General features: G+C 59.0%; 3 protein-coding genes across 8 annotated transcripts; 1 reads left to right on the forward strand and 2 right to left on the reverse strand.

The window, feature by feature from the left end:
* Window positions 1-131: 131 nt before the first annotated feature.
* On the reverse strand, window positions 132-9,664 carry EML3 (EMAP like 3). 5 transcript variants are annotated; one of them, XM_072758248.1, is made up of 22 exons: window positions 9,371-9,664; window positions 8,379-8,550; window positions 8,040-8,297; window positions 7,835-7,945; window positions 6,694-6,761; window positions 6,411-6,531; window positions 6,019-6,189; window positions 5,755-5,824; window positions 5,562-5,672; window positions 5,210-5,305; window positions 4,684-4,839; window positions 4,382-4,523; window positions 3,787-3,938; window positions 3,585-3,710; window positions 3,363-3,494; window positions 2,849-2,916; window positions 2,026-2,114; window positions 1,857-1,954; window positions 1,647-1,734; window positions 1,083-1,181; window positions 666-796; window positions 132-571 (listed from the first exon to the last, which is right to left on the reverse strand). In XM_072758248.1, exons 1-22 carry the CDS (start codon window positions 9,390-9,392, stop codon window positions 368-370), a joined length of 2,685 nt encoding a protein of 894 aa, XP_072614349.1. In that variant the 5' UTR covers window positions 9,393-9,664; the 3' UTR covers window positions 132-367. The 5 variants fall into 5 exon arrangements, with proteins under 5 accessions (XP_072614349.1, XP_025860466.2, XP_025860467.2 ...); XM_026004681.2 differs by having other exon boundaries at window positions 6,411-6,534; XM_026004682.2 differs by having other exon boundaries at window positions 8,040-8,300.
* Window positions 9,611-11,978, forward strand: ROM1 (retinal outer segment membrane protein 1). The gene is made up of 3 exons (XM_026004689.2): window positions 9,611-10,795; window positions 11,092-11,338; window positions 11,452-11,978. The coding sequence occupies exons 1-3, from the start codon at window positions 10,206-10,208 to the stop codon at window positions 11,668-11,670; spliced, it is 1,056 nt and encodes a 351-aa protein (XP_025860474.1). The 5' UTR covers window positions 9,611-10,205; the 3' UTR covers window positions 11,671-11,978.
* A 145-nt stretch (window positions 11,979-12,123) lies between these two features.
* Window positions 12,124-16,782, reverse strand: B3GAT3 (beta-1,3-glucuronyltransferase 3). Of its 2 annotated transcripts, none has more exons than XM_026004690.2 (5): window positions 16,502-16,782; window positions 15,235-15,409; window positions 13,492-13,852; window positions 13,006-13,296; window positions 12,124-12,635 (listed from the first exon to the last, which is right to left on the reverse strand). In XM_026004690.2, the coding sequence occupies exons 1-5, from the start codon at window positions 16,581-16,583 to the stop codon at window positions 12,537-12,539; spliced, it is 1,008 nt and encodes a 335-aa protein (XP_025860475.1). In that variant the 5' UTR covers window positions 16,584-16,782; the 3' UTR covers window positions 12,124-12,536. The 2 variants fall into 2 exon arrangements, with proteins under 2 accessions (XP_025860475.1, XP_025860476.1); XM_026004691.2 differs by having other exon boundaries at window positions 12,992-13,296.
* Between the last annotated feature and the right edge of the window lie 993 nt (window positions 16,783-17,775).

A 17,775-nucleotide genomic window follows, 5' to 3' on the forward strand; every position in this document is an offset into this window, starting at 1 on the left:
AGCGGCTTTGCCTATTATTTGCATGAGTGGCCTAGGCTCCCCTACTCTGTCCAAACTCCTCTTTTTCTTCATCGCCACCCCCACAGGGCTCCGGAGGCACCCAGCCGCGCCCCACAAAAGGACGGAGAGGCGACTTTGCTTTTGGTTTATTGCCCCTCAGCAGGCGGCGGGAGTCAGGGCCCAGGCTGGGGCTGCCCGGCGCGGCCAGCGGGTCTCTACAGTGTGTGCGGGGGGTGCCATTCGCCCCCTCCAGGGAAACGCGCGATCAGGAATGTCTCGAAGTCCAGGAAAGGTCGGCCCCTGGTCCCGGGGGTTGCGGATGGGGCGGAGCCGTGCCGCAGGGCCGGTGAGCGCCCGCCCGCAGCGGTCAGACGTCGAGAGAGGAGGCAGGGGACAGCGAGGGGGTTCGGGAGGGCGTGGCGGGCGCTGGCACCGCGCCCCCAGCGCCCAGCACTCGCCACTGGAAGATGCTGGCGTCCTTGCCGCCCAGCGAGATGAGGTGCGAGTCGTCGTGCGTGAACCGGACGCTGGTCACGTGGCTGCCGTGGCCGCCGTACACGAGGCTAGGCGCCTGGGCGAGAACGAAGACGGAGCTGCGGCGGCGCCGGCCCCGGGCCCGGGCCCGACCCGCCCGGCCGCAGCAGCCCAGCCCCGCGAGGCCTCACCTTGGCGCGCGCGCACGGGTACTGGAACAGGTGCACTTTGCAGAAGTCGTCGGCCACGGCCACCACGCGCTCGTTATGGGAGCGGCACAGCGAGTTGATGTCGGTGCCATCTGAGCCGTCTGGCCACACGCCTAGCACGGCGGCCAGCCTCAGTACGGCCTCCTCCCCGTGCCCACCCACGGCCCAGGGACGCACGTTCTGGTGCTCAGGCAGGCGGCCACCCACCGGCCGCGTTCCAGGCAATCCTTCCCAGCCAGTCCCGACAGCCCAGGGCCTGAGGGGCCTCCCGGGCTGGATCTGCCCGCTTCTTGACGCCAACCCCTTGACACATGCCCAGCATGCCGAGCCCAGGGAGGACTCCACCTTGCCCCCCACCGCACCCCACCCCTCCCGAATGGTTCCAAAGGCCCTGCTCACCATAGACATGGAAGCCCAGCACGCAGGTGTAGGTGGCCCACTCCCGGTCTCGGCTGTCATAGCGATTCCTCAGCAGCTTGCAGCCTCCAACTACATCCCCTGGGGAGAGGGGGCCCACCCAGCTCAGCTCTAACCCTGCCCTCAGTCGGGGAGACTTCGGGAAGGGCAGATTGTTAAGACTTGCTTGAGGTAGTGGCCAGTGATTTGGTCACCAAGGTAGCCCTCAGCTCAGGGCAGAACCCACCCCCATATGTTTCCTGAATTCTTGCTGAAGTTCTAATGGCTTCTCATCAGTTCCTCCTCCCTACATTGGTCAATCCCTCCATACCTGCCCTGAGAAACTTGTCCAAAACAATCTTTCCTAGTACATTTTTTCAGCTCTCTCCTCATTGGGGTTGTGCAATTCCAACTCCATTTCAATCCCATCTCCACCTTCCTGTCCAACACCCTCTCTGCCTGAAGTTCCCTACAGATTCTCCTTCAACCCTCCCAACCAGGAGCCCCCCAAACAAATAAAACCCACCCAGTGACCCATTCCCCATGCTCTCCCCTCCTGCCACTCACAGTAAAGGATCTCATAGTCCCCAGAATTGGACATGATGAAACTCCCATCCTTAGACCAGTCAAGGTGAGTGATGAAGCTGGAGTGACCCTAGGAGCAAGGGCCAAGAGACTAAAAATGTAGCCATTTCCCGTACCCAGATCCCCCTGAGCACATTAGACCCCTTCAAGAGACCTATGGCAATGCCCCACCCTCCACCCCAGCTTCCTCACCACACAGCGGCCAAAGCGGTTGGACTTGGCACCATCGCTGGAAACACTATAGATGTAGATCATGTTGTCATGGGAACCGATGGCCAGGTACAACCCATCTACAAAGACAGTCACTCAGAGAGGGAAGGGCCAGGGACGGGTCTGGGTCCAGGGTAGGGGTGGCTCTCACCTGGGCTGTACCGGACCACTGAGAGCTGCTCATTGCCATCAGTGACGTCAGACACAATCTCTCTGGTCTCTGTGTCCAAAACCAGCCACCTGGAAAGGAAGTAGTAAAAAGCAGGTGAGAGGTTACCTGTCCTGGGCAAGGTGGGGACTGGCGAGTTGGAGAGTCTCAGAAGTGTGGACAGAAAGGCTGTAATGTAGACAAGCCGCAACTGCGTCCATTGTTTGTTTTTGAAAAAAGGAGAGTGGGAGAAGGGGCAGAGGGAGATGCAGAGAGAGAATCTTAAGCAGGGCTCCGTGCCCAGTGCAAGCCCACGTAGGGCTGGATCCCACGACCCTGAGATAAAGACCTGAGCTGAAATCAAGAGTTGGTATTTAACCCATTGAGCCACCCAGGTGCCTCCACCACTGCATTCTTAGGCTAGGAATCCGGAAGGGGCTAGAGAGATAAAGGCTGAAGGACTTCTGATGCCTCTAAGAGGGGAATAGAGGGGCCCACTAGGAGGACCTGTGGGAGTCTGGAAGCCTGTCACTTCCCTTTGTTAGTCTCTCCTGTGCCCCTCCTATCCCCACCGCTTCTCTATCCTAAGCAGCCACCTCCTCCACACTCCCAGGCTCGGAGGGAAGTGGTTGAGGGTAATGACAGCTGCCACAGGAGAGCCGGGGAAGCAGGGGGCTGCAGAGAAAAGCACTGAGGAGCGAGCGGGAAGGTGCAGCTGAGGCTCCCGAGCAGGCAGCAGCCACACTCCTCCCCCCACAAACCCCATTACCAGGAACCCTTCCTGTACCTCCTACTTTCCCCTACCAGGAATCCTGGCTCCTCTTACCTCCCTGTGTTCAGTCCCACGGCTACAACTGCCCCACTGGGGTGGAAGTCAGCACAGAGACCCGTCTCCTGGGAGGGGGGAGAAGGTGAATTCAAGAAGATGCTTTTCTAGTGAAGGTTCCCAGACGGACACCTCTTCATGTTGGTAACACCAAAGGCTTCTCCTCCCAAGGATGAGCTGGGGAGGAGAGGGACAGTAGACCTGGGGTGGAGGCAGGGTGTCACTGGAGCCTACAGGAGGCAATACTCAAAATACTTAACAACCAGAACTGAGCTGGGAAGCTGTGCGGGAGAGTCGCCATTTGTTGCTGGGTCAAGGGGAGGTCTGGGGGCTTGGGGGCAAGGGGGCAGTGCTTAGGGGGCACTGGAGGTATCTGCACAGAAGAATGGAGATTTTAGTAGCCCGTGCAGCTGGTTACCTCTGAGGAGAAGGGACAGGGATGTTGGGAAAGGAGTGGCGGCCACAGAAGCCATGGTGGGCGTGGCACTGGGGATCCAGGCACATAGGGCTCTACCTTGAGGTCAATGCTCCAGGCCAGCGCATGGCCCTCCCCATCCCACAGGCAGAGCTGCCGGTCATGGCCACAGGTGAGGAAACGGTTCTGGAAGGGATGCGTGCAGAGCCCCCAGAGCTCATCCGTGTGGCCCTGCAGCAGAGCATGGGCTGTCACCTCTGCCCTACCTTAGCAGCTCTTCCCACCCTCCTACCCTCCTCCCGGAGCCCTCAGCCCCCCAACCTGGATGACAGGGGAGAAGCCCTGAGCCAGATCTCCCCTCAGCAGTGCATTCTTTGTGGTTCCCACCAGCAGTTGAGAGCCCGGGCCCTCAGCAATGGCCCGCACCGCTCCAAAGTGTTCAGGAATCTACGGAATGGTGTCAGAAGGTCAGGGTCCCACTAGCCAACCCTCTTCCTCCTCCCTCCCTTGACCCCAGCCTCACCTCAGCCTCCTGGAGGGCCACCAACCCCGGACCCCACTGCACCAGCCGGCGGTCCCGGCCACCACCACTCAGCACAGTCCCATCCCGCCGGAGACACAGGGCAAAGATGGAACCTTCGTGAGCGTGGGCCTGTGCCACAATCCCATAGGTCTCTGTTGGCAAAGTCACAAGTGGGTCATGCCATAGGGGTGCTGGGAAGTGGGGAATTGGAGCAGCCCTGGCCGGCACAACAGAATGATAACTCCCAGCTGCTGAGTACCTACTGAATACGGTCTCTGATTCTCGGCTATTATTTTACCCAGTTTACAGACTGGACAATGGAGGCTCAAAGACCTGAGATAACTTTCTAAAGGCCAAATACCCAGCAGCAAAACTGGAATGTGAACCCAGGATCTGGCAGACTCCGTAGCCCCTAGCCCTGCCCCTTTGCCATGGCGTCCCTACCCTTCTAGAATGCCCTCCTGGAGGGCCCCGGTGGGGTCCCAGACAACTATCAACTCTCGTGGTTAAAAAAAAAAGGGGGATCCTCTTCTCTGCTCCCATAGACCCTCTGGGGTACCAGACTTCCCAGATGCCACCCCCAAGCACCACGTACCTTTGGCCCCACCCCTGCCTGGGGTCCTGGAATCTGAGAGGCTCCGTCCCCAGGTGAGAATGTTCCCCTCTGAATCCCCAGTGAGAATGTCTCCATCCGGGAGGAACACAAAGCAAGGGATAAACTTGGGTTTCTTATATTTCTAGGGGAGAGGCAAGCAGAGAGCAGGGGTCAAAGGGAAGGGCAAAGACAAAGTCACATGCCGTTGCCAGGTGGATAGTATTAGGGTCTACACTACTCAGATGGATACTTTCACCTCTACCCTGTCCTCCCATGTTACCCCACACTCATCCACGCCTCACCCCAAAGACGCCCTGTTTCCGGGTGAGGGTCCCGTTTCCAGGGACCCCTGCTCCTCCACTCCAGTTCCAGAAGTGGACGTGGGATTTCCCACTGGTGACAATACAGCTGCTGTCACGAGGGCTGAAGCCAACGGCCAAGACTGAGTCATTTGTACTCTGAAGGGAAGATACTAGATTCAGCTACCCCAAGCCCTGAGCATCCACACTCTGACTCTTCAGTTTGCATCCTGACAGCTGGTCTGCTGAAGTCTCAAAACCCCAGGACAAGTCTGGTTCCCTAAGAGCACCCCCACCCCCTCCCCCAGTCACTCATGATGCCAGCACCACACTAATGCCTAACACAAGATCACTCAGGAGGCCAGAATTTCCATAGTCCCCTCTCCCAGCCTCAGAGAGGCTATGAGACTTGCTCCAGGTGACCCAGCCAGAAATGAAGTCGATGTATGGGGAAGCCTGGAGCTATCTGTACTCCACTGCTCTGGGCACCCTAACCTCACTGCCCTGCCAGGCCACCTGGACTACTCACCTTAATCTCAGCCAGCTTTGTGCCCCGGCTGCAGTCCCACACTGACAGCATGTGCTCATTGGAATCATCCACCACACAAAGAAAAGCACCCTGATCCTGAAAATAGGGGACACATAAATAGGGGACACATCGAGGGGGGCCAAGTGAGGCCTCAAGGTCTGTGGGTTCACAGTCATCAGGCAAAGGCTGCCATCGTGGGTTGAGCGGGCAGGTGAGGTGGACCCCTGTCCCTTTCTCAGGAAAGTCGGCTGGGTTCAGGAATGCCAGAACTCCTGAGGCGTCCTGGTGAAGTGCAAGGATGAGGTTCCTGGTCAAGGAATATGGGGGCCAAGGGGCTTGAGGGCCAGCTCACCGCCACTGAAAAGGCCAGGGCTCCTACACCCCGCTCGAAGGCCCCCAGTCCAATCTCCTGCAGCTTCAGCAGTGTCTCAGAGTCCCAGACATGAACCACAGGTTGTAGGGGCTGGTTGAGAAGAGGTCAGGATGTGAAGGGCAGCCAGGCTAGAATTTCCTCCCATCTGCCCAGGGTTTGACTTTGGCCTTACCTTTCCATCTTTATCCACCCCAGCTGTCTGTCCTGAGGCTACACGGACACCATCGGGGTGGACAGCCAGGCTAAGTGGAAGGAGGAGACACTCTCGGGAAGGGGGTTGGTCTCCCAAGACCCCCCAGGACACCCTTCTCCATGCTTGCAGACCAACAAGGCAACTCTTCTTTCCTGCTTCTCTGTACCCTCCCAGATCCCATTCCTGCCACACTAACCATCCCCACACCCAGAACTGCCCGCTCCCAGGCCTTGGGCCCCTCACCATCGAACGCAGTCCGTGTGGCCCCGGTAATGTCTCTGGCCACCACCTCCAGGACCCCCTGGGCCTCCCTCAGGCCGGTACAGCACCACCACGCAGGCGATGAAGTAGACCACCTCCCCAGAGCGCAGCACAAACAGATTAGAGCGGGAGTCACGACCCCTGTACCCATAACTGGAGTGGGGATCACAGTCAAGGAAAGGGTCAGACCAAGGGCAGAGTGAGGAAGAGTGGGGACAACAAAAGAGCTTCTGGCTGGCAGCACCACTGGCAGAAGATGGGAGGGGCGGATTCCGATGGCTTCCTGATCCCGCAGACCCAGGGGGAAGCCAGAAAGAAGGGGGGCTCCCAAGATGGGAAAGGGGGTCCCCATGGGACTGGAGGGGGCAGGATACACCCAGTCAAGGCTGAGGGTCTCCGGGGGTGGGCCGCTGGGCAGCTCCTCAAGGCTGCGGATGCCAGATGGGATGTACATGGTAATGGGGCGGCCGCGAAGGAACATCTTCACTGAGATGCCTTCTACAGAGAAAAGGGGGGTGTCAACCACCACCCTGCAGCCTCCCTCTCGGGAAAGCCAGAGCAGGACTCTACCCACCACACCTCACAGGTCCCCCGAAATAGCTCCTGGGGCTATAGCCCAAACCCTAACTCCATTGTGCCAGACTTCTCCGTACATACCCAAATTATAATTGCTCCTCCGAGACCCAGGACCCCCGGGGCTGGAGAGGGGGTCTTTCCCTCCACGGCTGTTGGGAAAGAGAGAGGAGCAGAGTGATGAGGTCAGGTCCTGAGACGTAAGTGGGGAAGGGCAGGACACAGGAAAGGAGGTTCACCCAGACACCTCTGCAGCCTTTTAGCCTGCATCCAGAGCATTCAGGGCCCCAGAGTAGATAGGGACTCTCAGCTCTGTTGTAAGAGATGAGAAAGTTTGGGCTGAAGGGGCTGAGCACTCGGCACAGAGCCCTAAAGTTTGTGAGAGGCAGCGTGGCATGGCAGGGGGGAGCCCCTTCTCCTAGACCACAGGCCTCTGGCTGGCCTTTTCATTTCTCCATCTGTAAAATGGGACCAGAGTGAATCCAGAATGTACCCCAGCCCTGCCTTTCAGGGATCTGGGAGGAAAGCAAGAATGTCTTTATGTCTCAAGAGGAAAGTAACAGGTGAATTCCACAGAGAGCTGTCACTAGACCATATGGCTGCAACATCTCTTCAAAGAATAAAGAAGAAACCAAGGACAGGGTTCAAATGAACACACAGGAGTCCTGAAGCTTGTACGCACTCTGAGATAACCATGCTCAGCCACTAGGATTTCCCCCTTGCTGTCTAGAAATAAAGCCTGGTAGATGAGGGGGAAGGGGGAGGGGGTTAAGGGGTGAGGGGTAGGGTTGAAACTCTGAAAGCAAGTCATCCAGGAAAATCACGAGAGCTTGTGGTACCTCCTAAACTCTTGGAAGGTACGCAGTGAAACAGCAGAACTGGAGTCGGAAAGAGTAGGGTTCATATCCTAGCTCTAGCTGTGTGACCCCAGACAAATCACTTACCCTCTCTGAGCCTGCTTCCTCACCTGGACAATGAACAGCATGACACCACCTACCCCCCAAGGATGTCGTGGGAACTGAATGAGATGGAGGAGGTTGAGAGTTTAGCACAGTGCCAGGTACACAGCAGACCCCCCAGGGGTGCTTGTTCCTTTCTTCCTGTTGGCCAATGAGGTCCCCCCACCCCACCCAGGGAAGTGAGGTGAGGGATGTGGAAAGTCAAAAGCCTGAGCCTGGGGGTGGGGGGGCAGGCGGTGGGGGGGGGCGGGGGGAGCCTCGCCCACCTCTCTGTGCTCCCTGACCGCAACAACAGGTTGGCTGAGGAAGCTGCCTTCCGGGAGAGTTTCTGCCTGGGCCGCTCTGAGGGGGATGAGGAGGAAGAATTTCTCCGTGGCCTGGTAGGAGCATAGTGAGCAGGTAAATATCACTCCCTCTGTTCCTGCTCCCCAACCCTCCCACCCCTCCTGGCCTCTGCCACAGGGCACTTACGTGTCAGCGCGCTGTGGGGGCTGCGTTAGCCTGAGGATCCCCGGGGGGCCAGGGGAGCCAGTGCCACTGCTGCTGCTGCCCCCTCCTTCAGACTGGGTCCCACTAGGCTCTTCACTGCCCCCCTGTGGGGCCGGGGGCCCATTGCTCAGGCCAGAGGGTCCCAGGGATGCCTCCCGCTCTGCCTCTGTTTCGGTCTGGGTGCCGCGGCTCACCAAGGAGGGGCTGCATGGGGGTGGCAGTCCGGGGGGCGCTGCAGGGCTGCTGGGGAGACAGTGAATCAACCTGATGCCCCTAGAGGTCCCTGGAAGAAAGAGGAAGCGGGTGTGACAATGTGTATACCTGTCCCTTGTGGCAGCTAGGGTGCCAGAGTCCTGCAGGGAGTTGGGGGGCGCCTGCAGCCGCAGCAGGCGGAGAGCTTCGGCCAGGGCTGCCTTTACCAGCTCCATCTCCTTCTCCTGCACCTGAAGCCGCCGACTCAAGGACTGCAGGGCCTCCTGAGCAGGGCCCTCACCTGGGAACAGGGCGAGAGGCACTTAGAATGGACCGGCCACCTGAAGAAAGGGCTGAGGGGCTTCTGTCTTCCCCCAACTTCGCATTTGTCCGACAGCACTGCCCCCTTCAAGCAGCCCCAGGCTTGGAGGCTGGCCGGGAGGGGAGGAGACGGGTGGTAGAGGATCAAGGGCCTCCTTCTGGCAGGGCAGGCGGGGAGCCTGGCAAAGCTCCCTTCCTGCTGCTGCCTCAGCCTCCGCAAAGACAGGGAGTACCATAGAGTCCCAGGGGGCAAATATGGAGTACTGCCCCGGAACGTGGGAACCACAGAGGGAGGCCCGGTGCAGCTCAGGGGTGACTGCCCACCCCAGAGCAGGCTCAGCTCTCCAGGGAAGGCAGGGACACAGAGGGGGAGGGGGGCCCAAAAGAAGAGGGGGACACGCGAATACAGTCATCTGAGGGCTCAGAAGACCAGAAGAGATCAAGAACGACCCGGGAGGGTATAGGTGGAGACGGAGTCATAGTGAAGGTCCCAGGGTAACGGGTCAGAAGTAAAACGACCCGAAATACCAGGAGAATAGGCCCATAATAACACCGGGGGGCAGAGAAACACCAAGGGGCCCAGAGTAACATGGGGAGTGGATGACGTTGAGGAAGGTGGAAATGACAGCAGGAGATCCAAATAACGAGGAAGAGCGACCTGAGGCACCGTGGAGGATGCTCAGAAGCCCTGAGGCCGAGGAGCACGCGGGGACACCACCGGACGCCCGGCGGGCAGTGGCAGCGGCCGACCAGCCGGCGCTCCGGGAAGGGGCACGCCGCCCGCCCCGCCCCGTACTCACCGGGCCCCCCGGCCCCGTCCATCCGGCCCCGGCTTGCTCCGAGCGGCGGCGGCGGCGGAGGCTTCTAAGCCGCCGGGGCCATGGCCAGGGAGAGGGGAAGGGGAAGCACCCTGGGGCGCGCGCGCACGGCTGCTGTGCCACCCCCCGGGGGCGCTGTCGGGCGCGGGGAAAGGGCCTGGAGGGGGCGCTGTGGGGCGGGGGCGGCAGGCTCCAGGGCCCCCCGGGGCCTCGGACTCTCCCGGGGCCGCTCTCGGCTCCCGGGGGTGCGGTGGCGGGGCCGTCCCAGGCCCCAGCGCCGCAGCACAAACAGGCGCCGGACGCTGAGCCGCCAGGAAGCGCGGGAGGGGGGGGCGGGACGTTGGGGGAGGCCGGGCCGCCTGGTGGTAACCCCTCCCTGTCCGGGCTTCGGGGCTCAGGACCCGGGCAGGGCCCACTTGCTGACCCCGGGGCCCCCTCCGGGCCTCCGCGTCCTTAGGGATCCCCCGCCCCCGGACTCCCTGGGGTCTTCTCTGGTCCCGGTACCCGGCCCTTCGCCCCTAGGGGCAGAGCCGACCCGCCCCTCCCCACTTCCGCGAGGGGACAGGGGCGGGGTTACGAAATGGGCCCTCTGCCCGGGGGCGGGGCTTTCCCTAAGGGGCAAGGCAAAGGCATCTCGAATTGGGGCTTGGCAGGGGCCAGGGCAGCGGGTTATTAAGGCTAGGGGTGGGCGGATTCCCAGGGTATTGGGGTCAGGGTGGCATTAGCTCAGCTCAAGCCAGGCTGGGCTGACTCAGCATCCCGTCCCCACCAACCCTCGTCCCCGACAGCTCTGCTTCCCCTTGGGCAGAGATGGGAGATGGCGCCGGTGTTGCCCTTGGTGCTGCCCCTGCAGCCCCGCATCCGTCTGGCACAGGGGCTCTGGCTCCTCTCCTGGCTGCTGGCGTTGGCGGGTGGCCTCACCCTTCTCTGTAGCGGGCACCTTCTGGTTCAGCTGTGGCACCTCAGCACCTTCTTGGCTCCCTCCTGCCCATTTGCCATCCTGCCCCAGGTTGCCCTGGCAGCCGGCACAGTGGCTCTGGGGACAGGCCTGGTGGGTGCAGGAGCCAGCAGGGCCAGTCTGGATGCAGCTCAATACCGTCCGTGGAGAAAGGTCCTCAGCCCACTGCTGGTGGCCGGCACAGCTGCAGGCGGAGGTCTTCTGGTCTTCGCCCTGGGGCTGACCCTGGCTTTACCTGGGAGTCTGGACACTGGGCTGGAGGAGGGCCTGGGGACTGCCTTGGCTCACTATAAAGACACAGAGGTGCCCGGACACTGTCATGCCAAACGGCTGTTGGATGAGCTCCAGCTGAGGCACCACTGCTGTGGGCGGCACGGATATAAGGATTGGTTTGGGGTCCAGTGGGTCAGCAGCCGTTACTTGGATCCCAGTGACCAGGACGTGGTTGAGTGAGTGTTCTGTCTCTCCCCACCCCCGGCTCCTCCTGGCCTCCTTCCCCTCCTTTCCCTTCTTCTCCTCCCCCCTTGAAACCCACCTCACCCCCATAGGCAATAAATAGAGCATAGTGATTGAGAGAATTGGTTGCAGATCTGCTGTTTATTAGGTGCGTGACCCACGGCATGTGACCAAACTGCTACGGGCCCATTTTGTCGTCTGTAAGATGGAGATAATCCTGTGCCCTGCAGCTTCTCCGCCGGGGTCTCTATTTCCAGACATCCTGACACCCCTGCCCCTCTCTTTACAGTCGGATCCAGAGCAACGTGGAAGGCCTATATCTGATCGATGGTGTCCCTTTTTCCTGCTGCAACCCCCACTCGCCCAGACCTTGCCTGCAAAGCCGGCTCTCAGACCCCCACGCACACCCTCTCTTTGATCCCCGTCAGCCCAGCCTAAACCTCTGGACACAAGGATGCCACGCAGCACTGCTGGGGCACCTGCAGAGCTTGGCGAGCACACTGGGCAGCACGCTGACTGTCACCTTCATGTTGCAGGTGAGTCAGCAACATGGGGGCCCCCTCCATCTGGGCCCCCCTCATTGCCTCTACCCCTGGCTCCAGGGACCTATTGACCCTCACTGACCTCCTCCCCCTTGCCTCCCCCACAGATTCTGGTGCTCCTGGGCCTGCGGTACCTCCAGACGGCACTGGAGGGGCTTGGAGGAGTCATCGATGGGGAGGGAGAGGCCCAGGGCTATCTCTTTCCCAGTGGGCTGAAAGACATGCTGAAAACAGCATGGCTACAGGGGGGGGTTGCTCACAGGCCAGCACCTGAGGAGGCCCCAGCAGAAGAGGAACCTCCTAAGGAGGGTCTACCTGAGGCCTAGTGGCCTGAAGCTTGGGAAGAGGGGTGGGGGATGGGGGTCTGGGCAGGGGGGAGGGGAGGGATGGACAGGAATGAAAACCTCACAACTCTGTACCAAGGCTCCAGATGGGGGAGTCCCTGCGATTAGGGGGGTTAAGGATAGTCAGGGAGCTGGACTGGTAGCAGCAAGAGAACTAGGTGTCCGGGGCCTAGCCCCTGTGGCCAGAACCACCGGACAACCAGAAAGCACACGGGGTGATGGGAGAGCAACGTGGGGAGAGCTGGAGACTGCTCCTGGCACACAGACTCAATAAAACTTTTGGACTGAAACCACTGATCTTCCTCTTCAAGGGAGTGGAGGGCCCTGGGAGAACTGATTTCTATCTGATAAAGAAGCCGGGACTCCCTGGTCCTGACTCTGGTGAGGATCAAATGCAAGAACCAGACGTGCGTTACAAAGGAAACCAGAGGCCCCTCCAGCTCATGATCTTTTATTCTGGAGGTGGGGGGGGGATGGGATCCACATGCTCAGGTGGGGAGGGTCCAGCCCAGCTCCTCCAGCCCCCCAGCCCATGCCTAGCCCCAATAAGTTACCCAGTTGCTTAGCAGCCCTCCTGAGTGTCTGCCCTTCTGCCCCACCCCAGACCGAGCTGACCTGGCTCAACACAAGGGCCGCTTGTCCCCAGCCTGTGGGCAGTGCCACATGGCAAGCTGGGGGAGAGGAGAAGCAGCTGGGCCACGCTCTGGGGCTGAAGGGGCAGAGGAGCCACCCCTTGGCTCTGAGGGGTCAGGATTTGGAAATCTGCCACCCAGACTGGTCAGGGGCCCAGTCCCCCAGCTTCGTGCCTGACGAGGTGGTAGTCAGGGGCGGGGGTGGGGGGGCCGCCATCACACCTCAACAGCTGGGTCTGAGCCTCGGCCCTGCCGCTGTAGCTGTTCCTCCTGCTTCATCTTGGGCTTCTCTGTCCGTGTATGCCACACCAGGACCTGTTGCCGGAGCATTTCAGTTAGAACTGGGGCCCACAGCATAGCCCGAATTCTCTTACTGCTGCCTCTACACACATAGCATTAAATTCAAGTGTGCAGGGCAGGAGCTGTAGTGCCTCTAAAATAGGGCTTTCTCCCCTTACCCCCTCTGGGCTACATGGGTACCCAGGTGACAGAGTGCAGGAGACCATTTCTTTCCCTGGCTCCCAGCTCCCCCTCCAGGGGAGTAAGCAAGGTTGAGTCTGAGCTCTGCAGGGTCCTTCCTTGTTCAAACAACTGTTCTTCCCCTCCTCCCCAAAGCCTTCCTCCACATTCCCCATCACCCTTCCATATCCCAGAGCCAGGTTTCTACCCACCTCCAGCCCCTTACCCGAGTGCAGTTAGCTGCCCGGGGCTCCAGGTCCTTGGGATCCACAAGGTAACTCAGGAGACTGCTCTCCAGGTGGCCCCGGGGAGCAGTAGCATCAAACTGGGCATTGGGCTTAGCCAACAGCAAGGACAGGGCAACAGCAAATCCTGCCATATCCACTGGGAAGGGCCTGTTGGGCTCCCATGCCGTGTGGAAGCCCACAACCCGGCCATCCTGTACCTGAGGGCCCTCAAATCGCAGGCCGCCCACCAGCCCCACGGGCCACACTGAGACACCACGGGTCCAGCGCATCTAAGAGAGGTCAGGAGAAAAGAAACAGACAGGGTGGCCCAGGGGCAAGGGAGTAGCAGGAAGGGCCAATGGGCTCATTCTGCCCCACTGCTCCCCATCCTCCCACAACATCTTTCCAGAGAAACACCAGTAACCAAGGGAACAGGTGAAGCTGGCTCCACCTGCCTCCTTCTCCATCCCCACCCCAGGGCTCACCTCCTCAAAGAGTTCCCGGCTGTAGGTGTTGTCATCATCAGCAAAGTACACGACTCCCCGGGTGCCGGCTGGCGGGGGGTCCTTCTCTCCCCCGACAGCACCCCCTCCACTCCGGAGCCAGTCGAGGGCCCTGTTGCGTTGTTCTACACCACGGGGCCGAACCCAGCCTGGCTCACCCTCTCTGAGCCGCTGGGCCTTGGGGGTGAGGACCACCAGGTGTGTGAAGAGGAGGCCCGAGGCAGCCAGCAGCCCTGAGACCAATGGTGTGGGGCCCTCAGCATCCTCCACCAGCAGCCAATGCAGCCGGGGCACCAGGCTCAGTGTCTGGGACAGCCGCACCAGCTCCGCTTTCTGCACCAGCCTGCAGGGGAAAAGATACGGAGGAGGGCAAGGGGTCGGGACCATTTGCTCACTCCTGCCAGTATACATAGCTGCTCCTGGGCCCCTTCTAGTATCCCCCACAGCATTTGCCCAACCAATACCCAAATTCCTCTTCTTGCCTGTCAACTTCACACCGCACTCTCCTGCCCTGCTCCTGCAGCCCATGTCTGGCACCCGCCTCAACCCCAGGGCTCTGGCTGTGGGAGACTATAACAAGTTAAGGGCACAGGCTTTGGAATCAGACAGATCTAGGTTTGAATGCCAGCTCTGTAACTTAGTAGGTGAGACACTGAGGGAAATGGGTCAGATCTCCCCAAGCCTGTTTCCTTGGCTATGAAAATGGGAATAACAGCACTTTACAACGATTTTGTCTTAAAGGTCAAAAAATTTTTTTAAGATTTTATTTATTCATTCATGAGAGACATAGAGAGAGGCAGAAACACAGGCAGAGGGAGAAACAGGTTCCATGCAGGGAGCCCAATGTGGGACTCGATCCCAGCACTCCAGGATCACGGCCTGAGCCAAAGGCAAACACGCCCAACTGCTGAGCCACCCAGGCTTCCCCTTAAAGAGCAAATTTTAACGACTTTCTAAAATACCAGGTGCTCTTCCTGGGTTTCCAGGATGAGAAATTTAGATGAGCCCTTTGCCTCATTCCTCTCCAGGAGAGGATTTATCTAAGGTTAGACAGGAAACTGGGAAGGTGTGGCCCAGTCTTTTCTAGATTTATCCCTCAATTGCTCTGCCTGCCGTGGGGTTGGGGCTGCGTGTGTGGAAGGGGACAGGGTCTAGAGCTGCCTGTGCTTCCATGGGTCAGCCATTTGATTCCCCTGAGGTATTGGCAGGCTCTTTAGCTATAAACCTAAAACCAGGTTCCCCAGGGGTTTGTACCAAAATAAAGTTACATTTTAATTAAAAAAAAAAAAAAAAAAGCCCTTACTTAACACAGTGGCTGGTAGAGAGTGAACATACTGCAAATCATAGCTGGGGTAACTGTTTCTAGACCCTAGTATGACAGTAAGGCCAGGCCCTTTTCTACTTCAACTAGCCAGTGGTCCCCAGACTTTCTCACCAAAGGGTCCCTGAGAGAGTGAATTCATGGGTAAGCTCAACATTTCTTTGAAACTTTGTTATTCTATCTTAAAATTTGTTAGGAACTGTGTATTCTATTTCATAGCATACCCGTTTCACTAGAGAAACAGTCATTTCCCCACAAATCTTTCAGGAAAGATGTGGTTCCTTTATCCTGTCATTTGGCATGCCCTCACCTACAGAACACCCTCTAGCCCAGTGCCTCCCCAAACTCCATCAACACCAACATCCTGGCCCTGGCAGGCCTCTTGGGTACACCAGACCCCATACCTGGCATAGGTGGGGGTAACAACATAGATAGTAGGCAGGGCCTCAGGTTCAGGGGGCTGGGCAGGGGCAGGGGGTGGGCGACGGAGATCAGCTTGCAGCTGGGAAATCCTCAGATCCTTCTGCCGAAGCTGCTCTGCTGCTGCGCGCAGGGGAGGGAGGCAGTCACATGGCTGACCTGGTCCCAGGAAGCAGGGATGGGGGCAGAGAACCACAGCATGTTGAGCATCCCAAAGGGGCAGAACGTTCTCATTCAACTCCTAGCCAGTGTAGGGGGAAATCTCCTGACAACTTCCCCAACAGCCTCTTCCACGCCTTGGGGGTGGGGGGGGGCTCATGGTCTCAATCAGCAGCCCTCTCCAACCACAGTCAAGTCCATCTGTTACAGCTTTCATTTGGATATTGAGCTGATCATCTGCCTCCAACCCTTCTACTTGCTGATCCTCATGTTGCTGCCTTCTAGAGATGTAAAGAACAACTAAATCTCCTGAAACAGGGCAGTCTTTTAAATACCTGAAGATCAAGCCCTAAGCCGTCTGCGTAAGAGGCAAGTTCAATCTGTTCCGTGGCTGTGTGACCAAAGACTCATAAAATTCATTGATTCCATTATTGGATAAATATTTATTGAATGCTCCTCGTGGGAGGCACAGCCTTAGGTGCTGCGGATACAGCAGGGAGGAAAGCAGACATGGTCCCTGCCTTCATGGAGCTTTCAGTTTAGTGGAGGAGGCAGGCACTGAGCAAAGAAACAAATTAGTAAAATTGTCACGAACTGTGATAAGGGCCACGAAGGAGACGTATAAGATAGAGTATAAAAGAGAATCCAGAAAAAGCAGTTATTCTAGCTAAAGTGGTCGGGGAAGGACTCTCTGAGGCGGTGACATTTGAGCTGAGACCTCAAGGATGAGAAAGAGGCGACCAGGAAAGAAATGGGAGAAAAGCACTGCAGCCAGAAGGTGCAGGTTAAGCGCCTGAGAGAGCGGCCGGAGCAGAGCGAGCGAGTGGGGAAGGTAAGGGGATTGCCAAGGCGGATGGCCACAGGATCATGCGGGGCCTTGCGGACTCTGGAAAGGAGTCCGCAATTCATCCGAGGTGCGGCGGGAGGCCGCGGCGCGTCCTACAGAGAGCAGAGCGCCCGGCGGCGGCAGAGGGCTGTCGGAGGGCCGAGCGGGCTGCAGGGTGCCTGCGCGGAGCTTCATCCCCAGGGCGGGCTGCGCGGCGGCGGGCGCCCTCAGGCGGGTCCGCCGCACCCCCGCCCCGCCCCGCTCACCGAGCTGCACCAGCGCGTAGAGGAGGCCTGCGATCGACACCAGGAAATAGGCGAGAAACACGTTCTTCAGCTTCAGCTTCATGGCCGTGCGGCCGCCGGCGCCGGAGCAGGCGGGGTCCGGGGGGAACCAAGGGGGGGTCCCCGCCCCCCATCCGCCGGCCTGCAGACCCCGCCCCTGCAGCGGCCCCGCCCCGCGTCCCGCCTTCCTCTCGCTCCTCTTCACCAGCTCCGGTGAGCTGGGGCCGGCGGCGCCCGCCCGGGCCCACTTCCGGTCAGTCTGCACCCCGCCCCCCGGGTTAATTTCCGGTCCCTCCGCCTAGTTCTGGGAACCACGGGAGTCGGTGACGTCACATCCGGTGTGGCGTGCTCGCGTGGCGGGCGGTCAGTCGCCTGGTGGGAGTGACTTTGAGACCTTTCCCTTAGTCTCCAGTCCCAGTACCCAGATTTCATTTTTTTTTTAATTATTTATTTATTCATCATAGACACACACAGAGAGAGGGACAGAGACAGGCAGAGGGAGAAGCAGGCTTCATGCCGGGAGCCTGACGCGGAAATCGATCCCGGAACTCCGGGATCACGCCCTGGGCCGGAGGCAGGTGCTAAACCGCTGAGCCACCCGGGGATCCCAGTTTCCTCATTTTCATTCATTCATCCGTCGGCCACGGGACGTCATGGCTACAAATGCTTGTTTCATGAATGAATGAAATCTGGGACTTCTCTGTGCCCGGCCTGTGCTCTGGGCGTCCCTCACTCATTCCTCACTCTAGTCCTGAGACAGGTGGTATTGTCCCCATTTTACGGACAAGTAACCAAGGTCCACAAAAACATGAAACCGCCACTATGGAGTTTTCTGTGTGCCTTCTAGGTACCTGTCTCCAAAACCAGTACACCTCCTGCCCCTCTCTCCTGCCTCCCCCCTTTTTTTTAAGATTTTATTTATTTATTCATGACAGAGGGAGAGAGAGAGAGGCAGAGACACAGGCAGAGGGAGAAGCAGGCCCCATGCAGGAAGCCCGACGTGGGACTCGATCCCAGATCTCCAGGATCTGGCCCTGGGCTGAAAGCGGCGCTAAACCGCTGAGCCACCCCGGCTGCCCCTGCCCCTCGTTTCTTAAACGGATGATAATAGGAGGTAGGGAGTGGGGTGCCAAGGGAGTGCACTATGTCCCAGCAAACTAACTGGAAATATTTCTTGAGCTAAGAATTCCATGGGCACATTCCCTAACTACTCAGGTACAAGCCTTCCTGAGCATTTTCCCCCAAAAAAAAACCAA

This window comes from Vulpes vulpes, chromosome 5, assembly GCF_048418805.1.
Source record: "Vulpes vulpes isolate BD-2025 chromosome 5, VulVul3, whole genome shotgun sequence".
Classification (NCBI taxonomy): Eukaryota; Metazoa; Chordata; class Mammalia; order Carnivora; family Canidae; genus Vulpes; species Vulpes vulpes.

What these genes read in the sequence shown, in the direction of transcription:
- EML3 (XM_026004680.2), bottom strand. Translation starts at nt 9,392, where the DNA reads ATGGACGGGGCCGGGGGGCCCG. An exon ending in GGACGGGGCCGGGGGGCCCG is followed by an intron (nt 8,551 to 9,370) that starts GTGAGTACGGGG and finishes CCCTGTTCCCAG; the next exon opens with GTGAGGGCCCTGCTCAGGAG. An exon ending in AGTGGTCCGGTACAGCCCAG is followed by an intron (nt 1,955 to 2,025) that starts GTGAGAGCCACC and finishes CTGTCTTTGTAG; the next exon opens with ATGGGTTGTACCTGGCCATC.
- ROM1 (XM_026004689.2), top strand. Translation starts at nt 10,206, where the DNA reads ATGGCGCCGGTGTTGCCCTTGGTGCTGCCCCTGCAGCCCCGCATCCGT. An exon ending in AGTGACCAGGACGTGGTTGA is followed by an intron (nt 10,796 to 11,091) that starts GTGAGTGTTCTG and finishes CTCTCTTTACAG; the next exon opens with TCGGATCCAGAGCAACGTGG. An exon ending in CTGTCACCTTCATGTTGCAG is followed by an intron (nt 11,339 to 11,451) that starts GTGAGTCAGCAA and finishes CCTCCCCCACAG; the next exon opens with ATTCTGGTGCTCCTGGGCCT.
- B3GAT3 (XM_026004690.2), bottom strand. Translation starts at nt 16,583, where the DNA reads ATGAAGCTGAAGCTGAAGAACGTGTTTCTCGCCTATTTCCTGGTGTCG. An exon ending in CTACGCGCTGGTGCAGCTCG is followed by an intron (nt 15,410 to 16,501) that starts GTGAGCGGGGCG and finishes TCCTGGGACCAG; the next exon opens with GTCAGCCATGTGACTGCCTC. An exon ending in GGGCAGCTAACTGCACTCGG is followed by an intron (nt 12,636 to 13,005) that starts GTAAGGGGCTGG and finishes CTCCGGCAACAG; the next exon opens with GTCCTGGTGTGGCATACACG.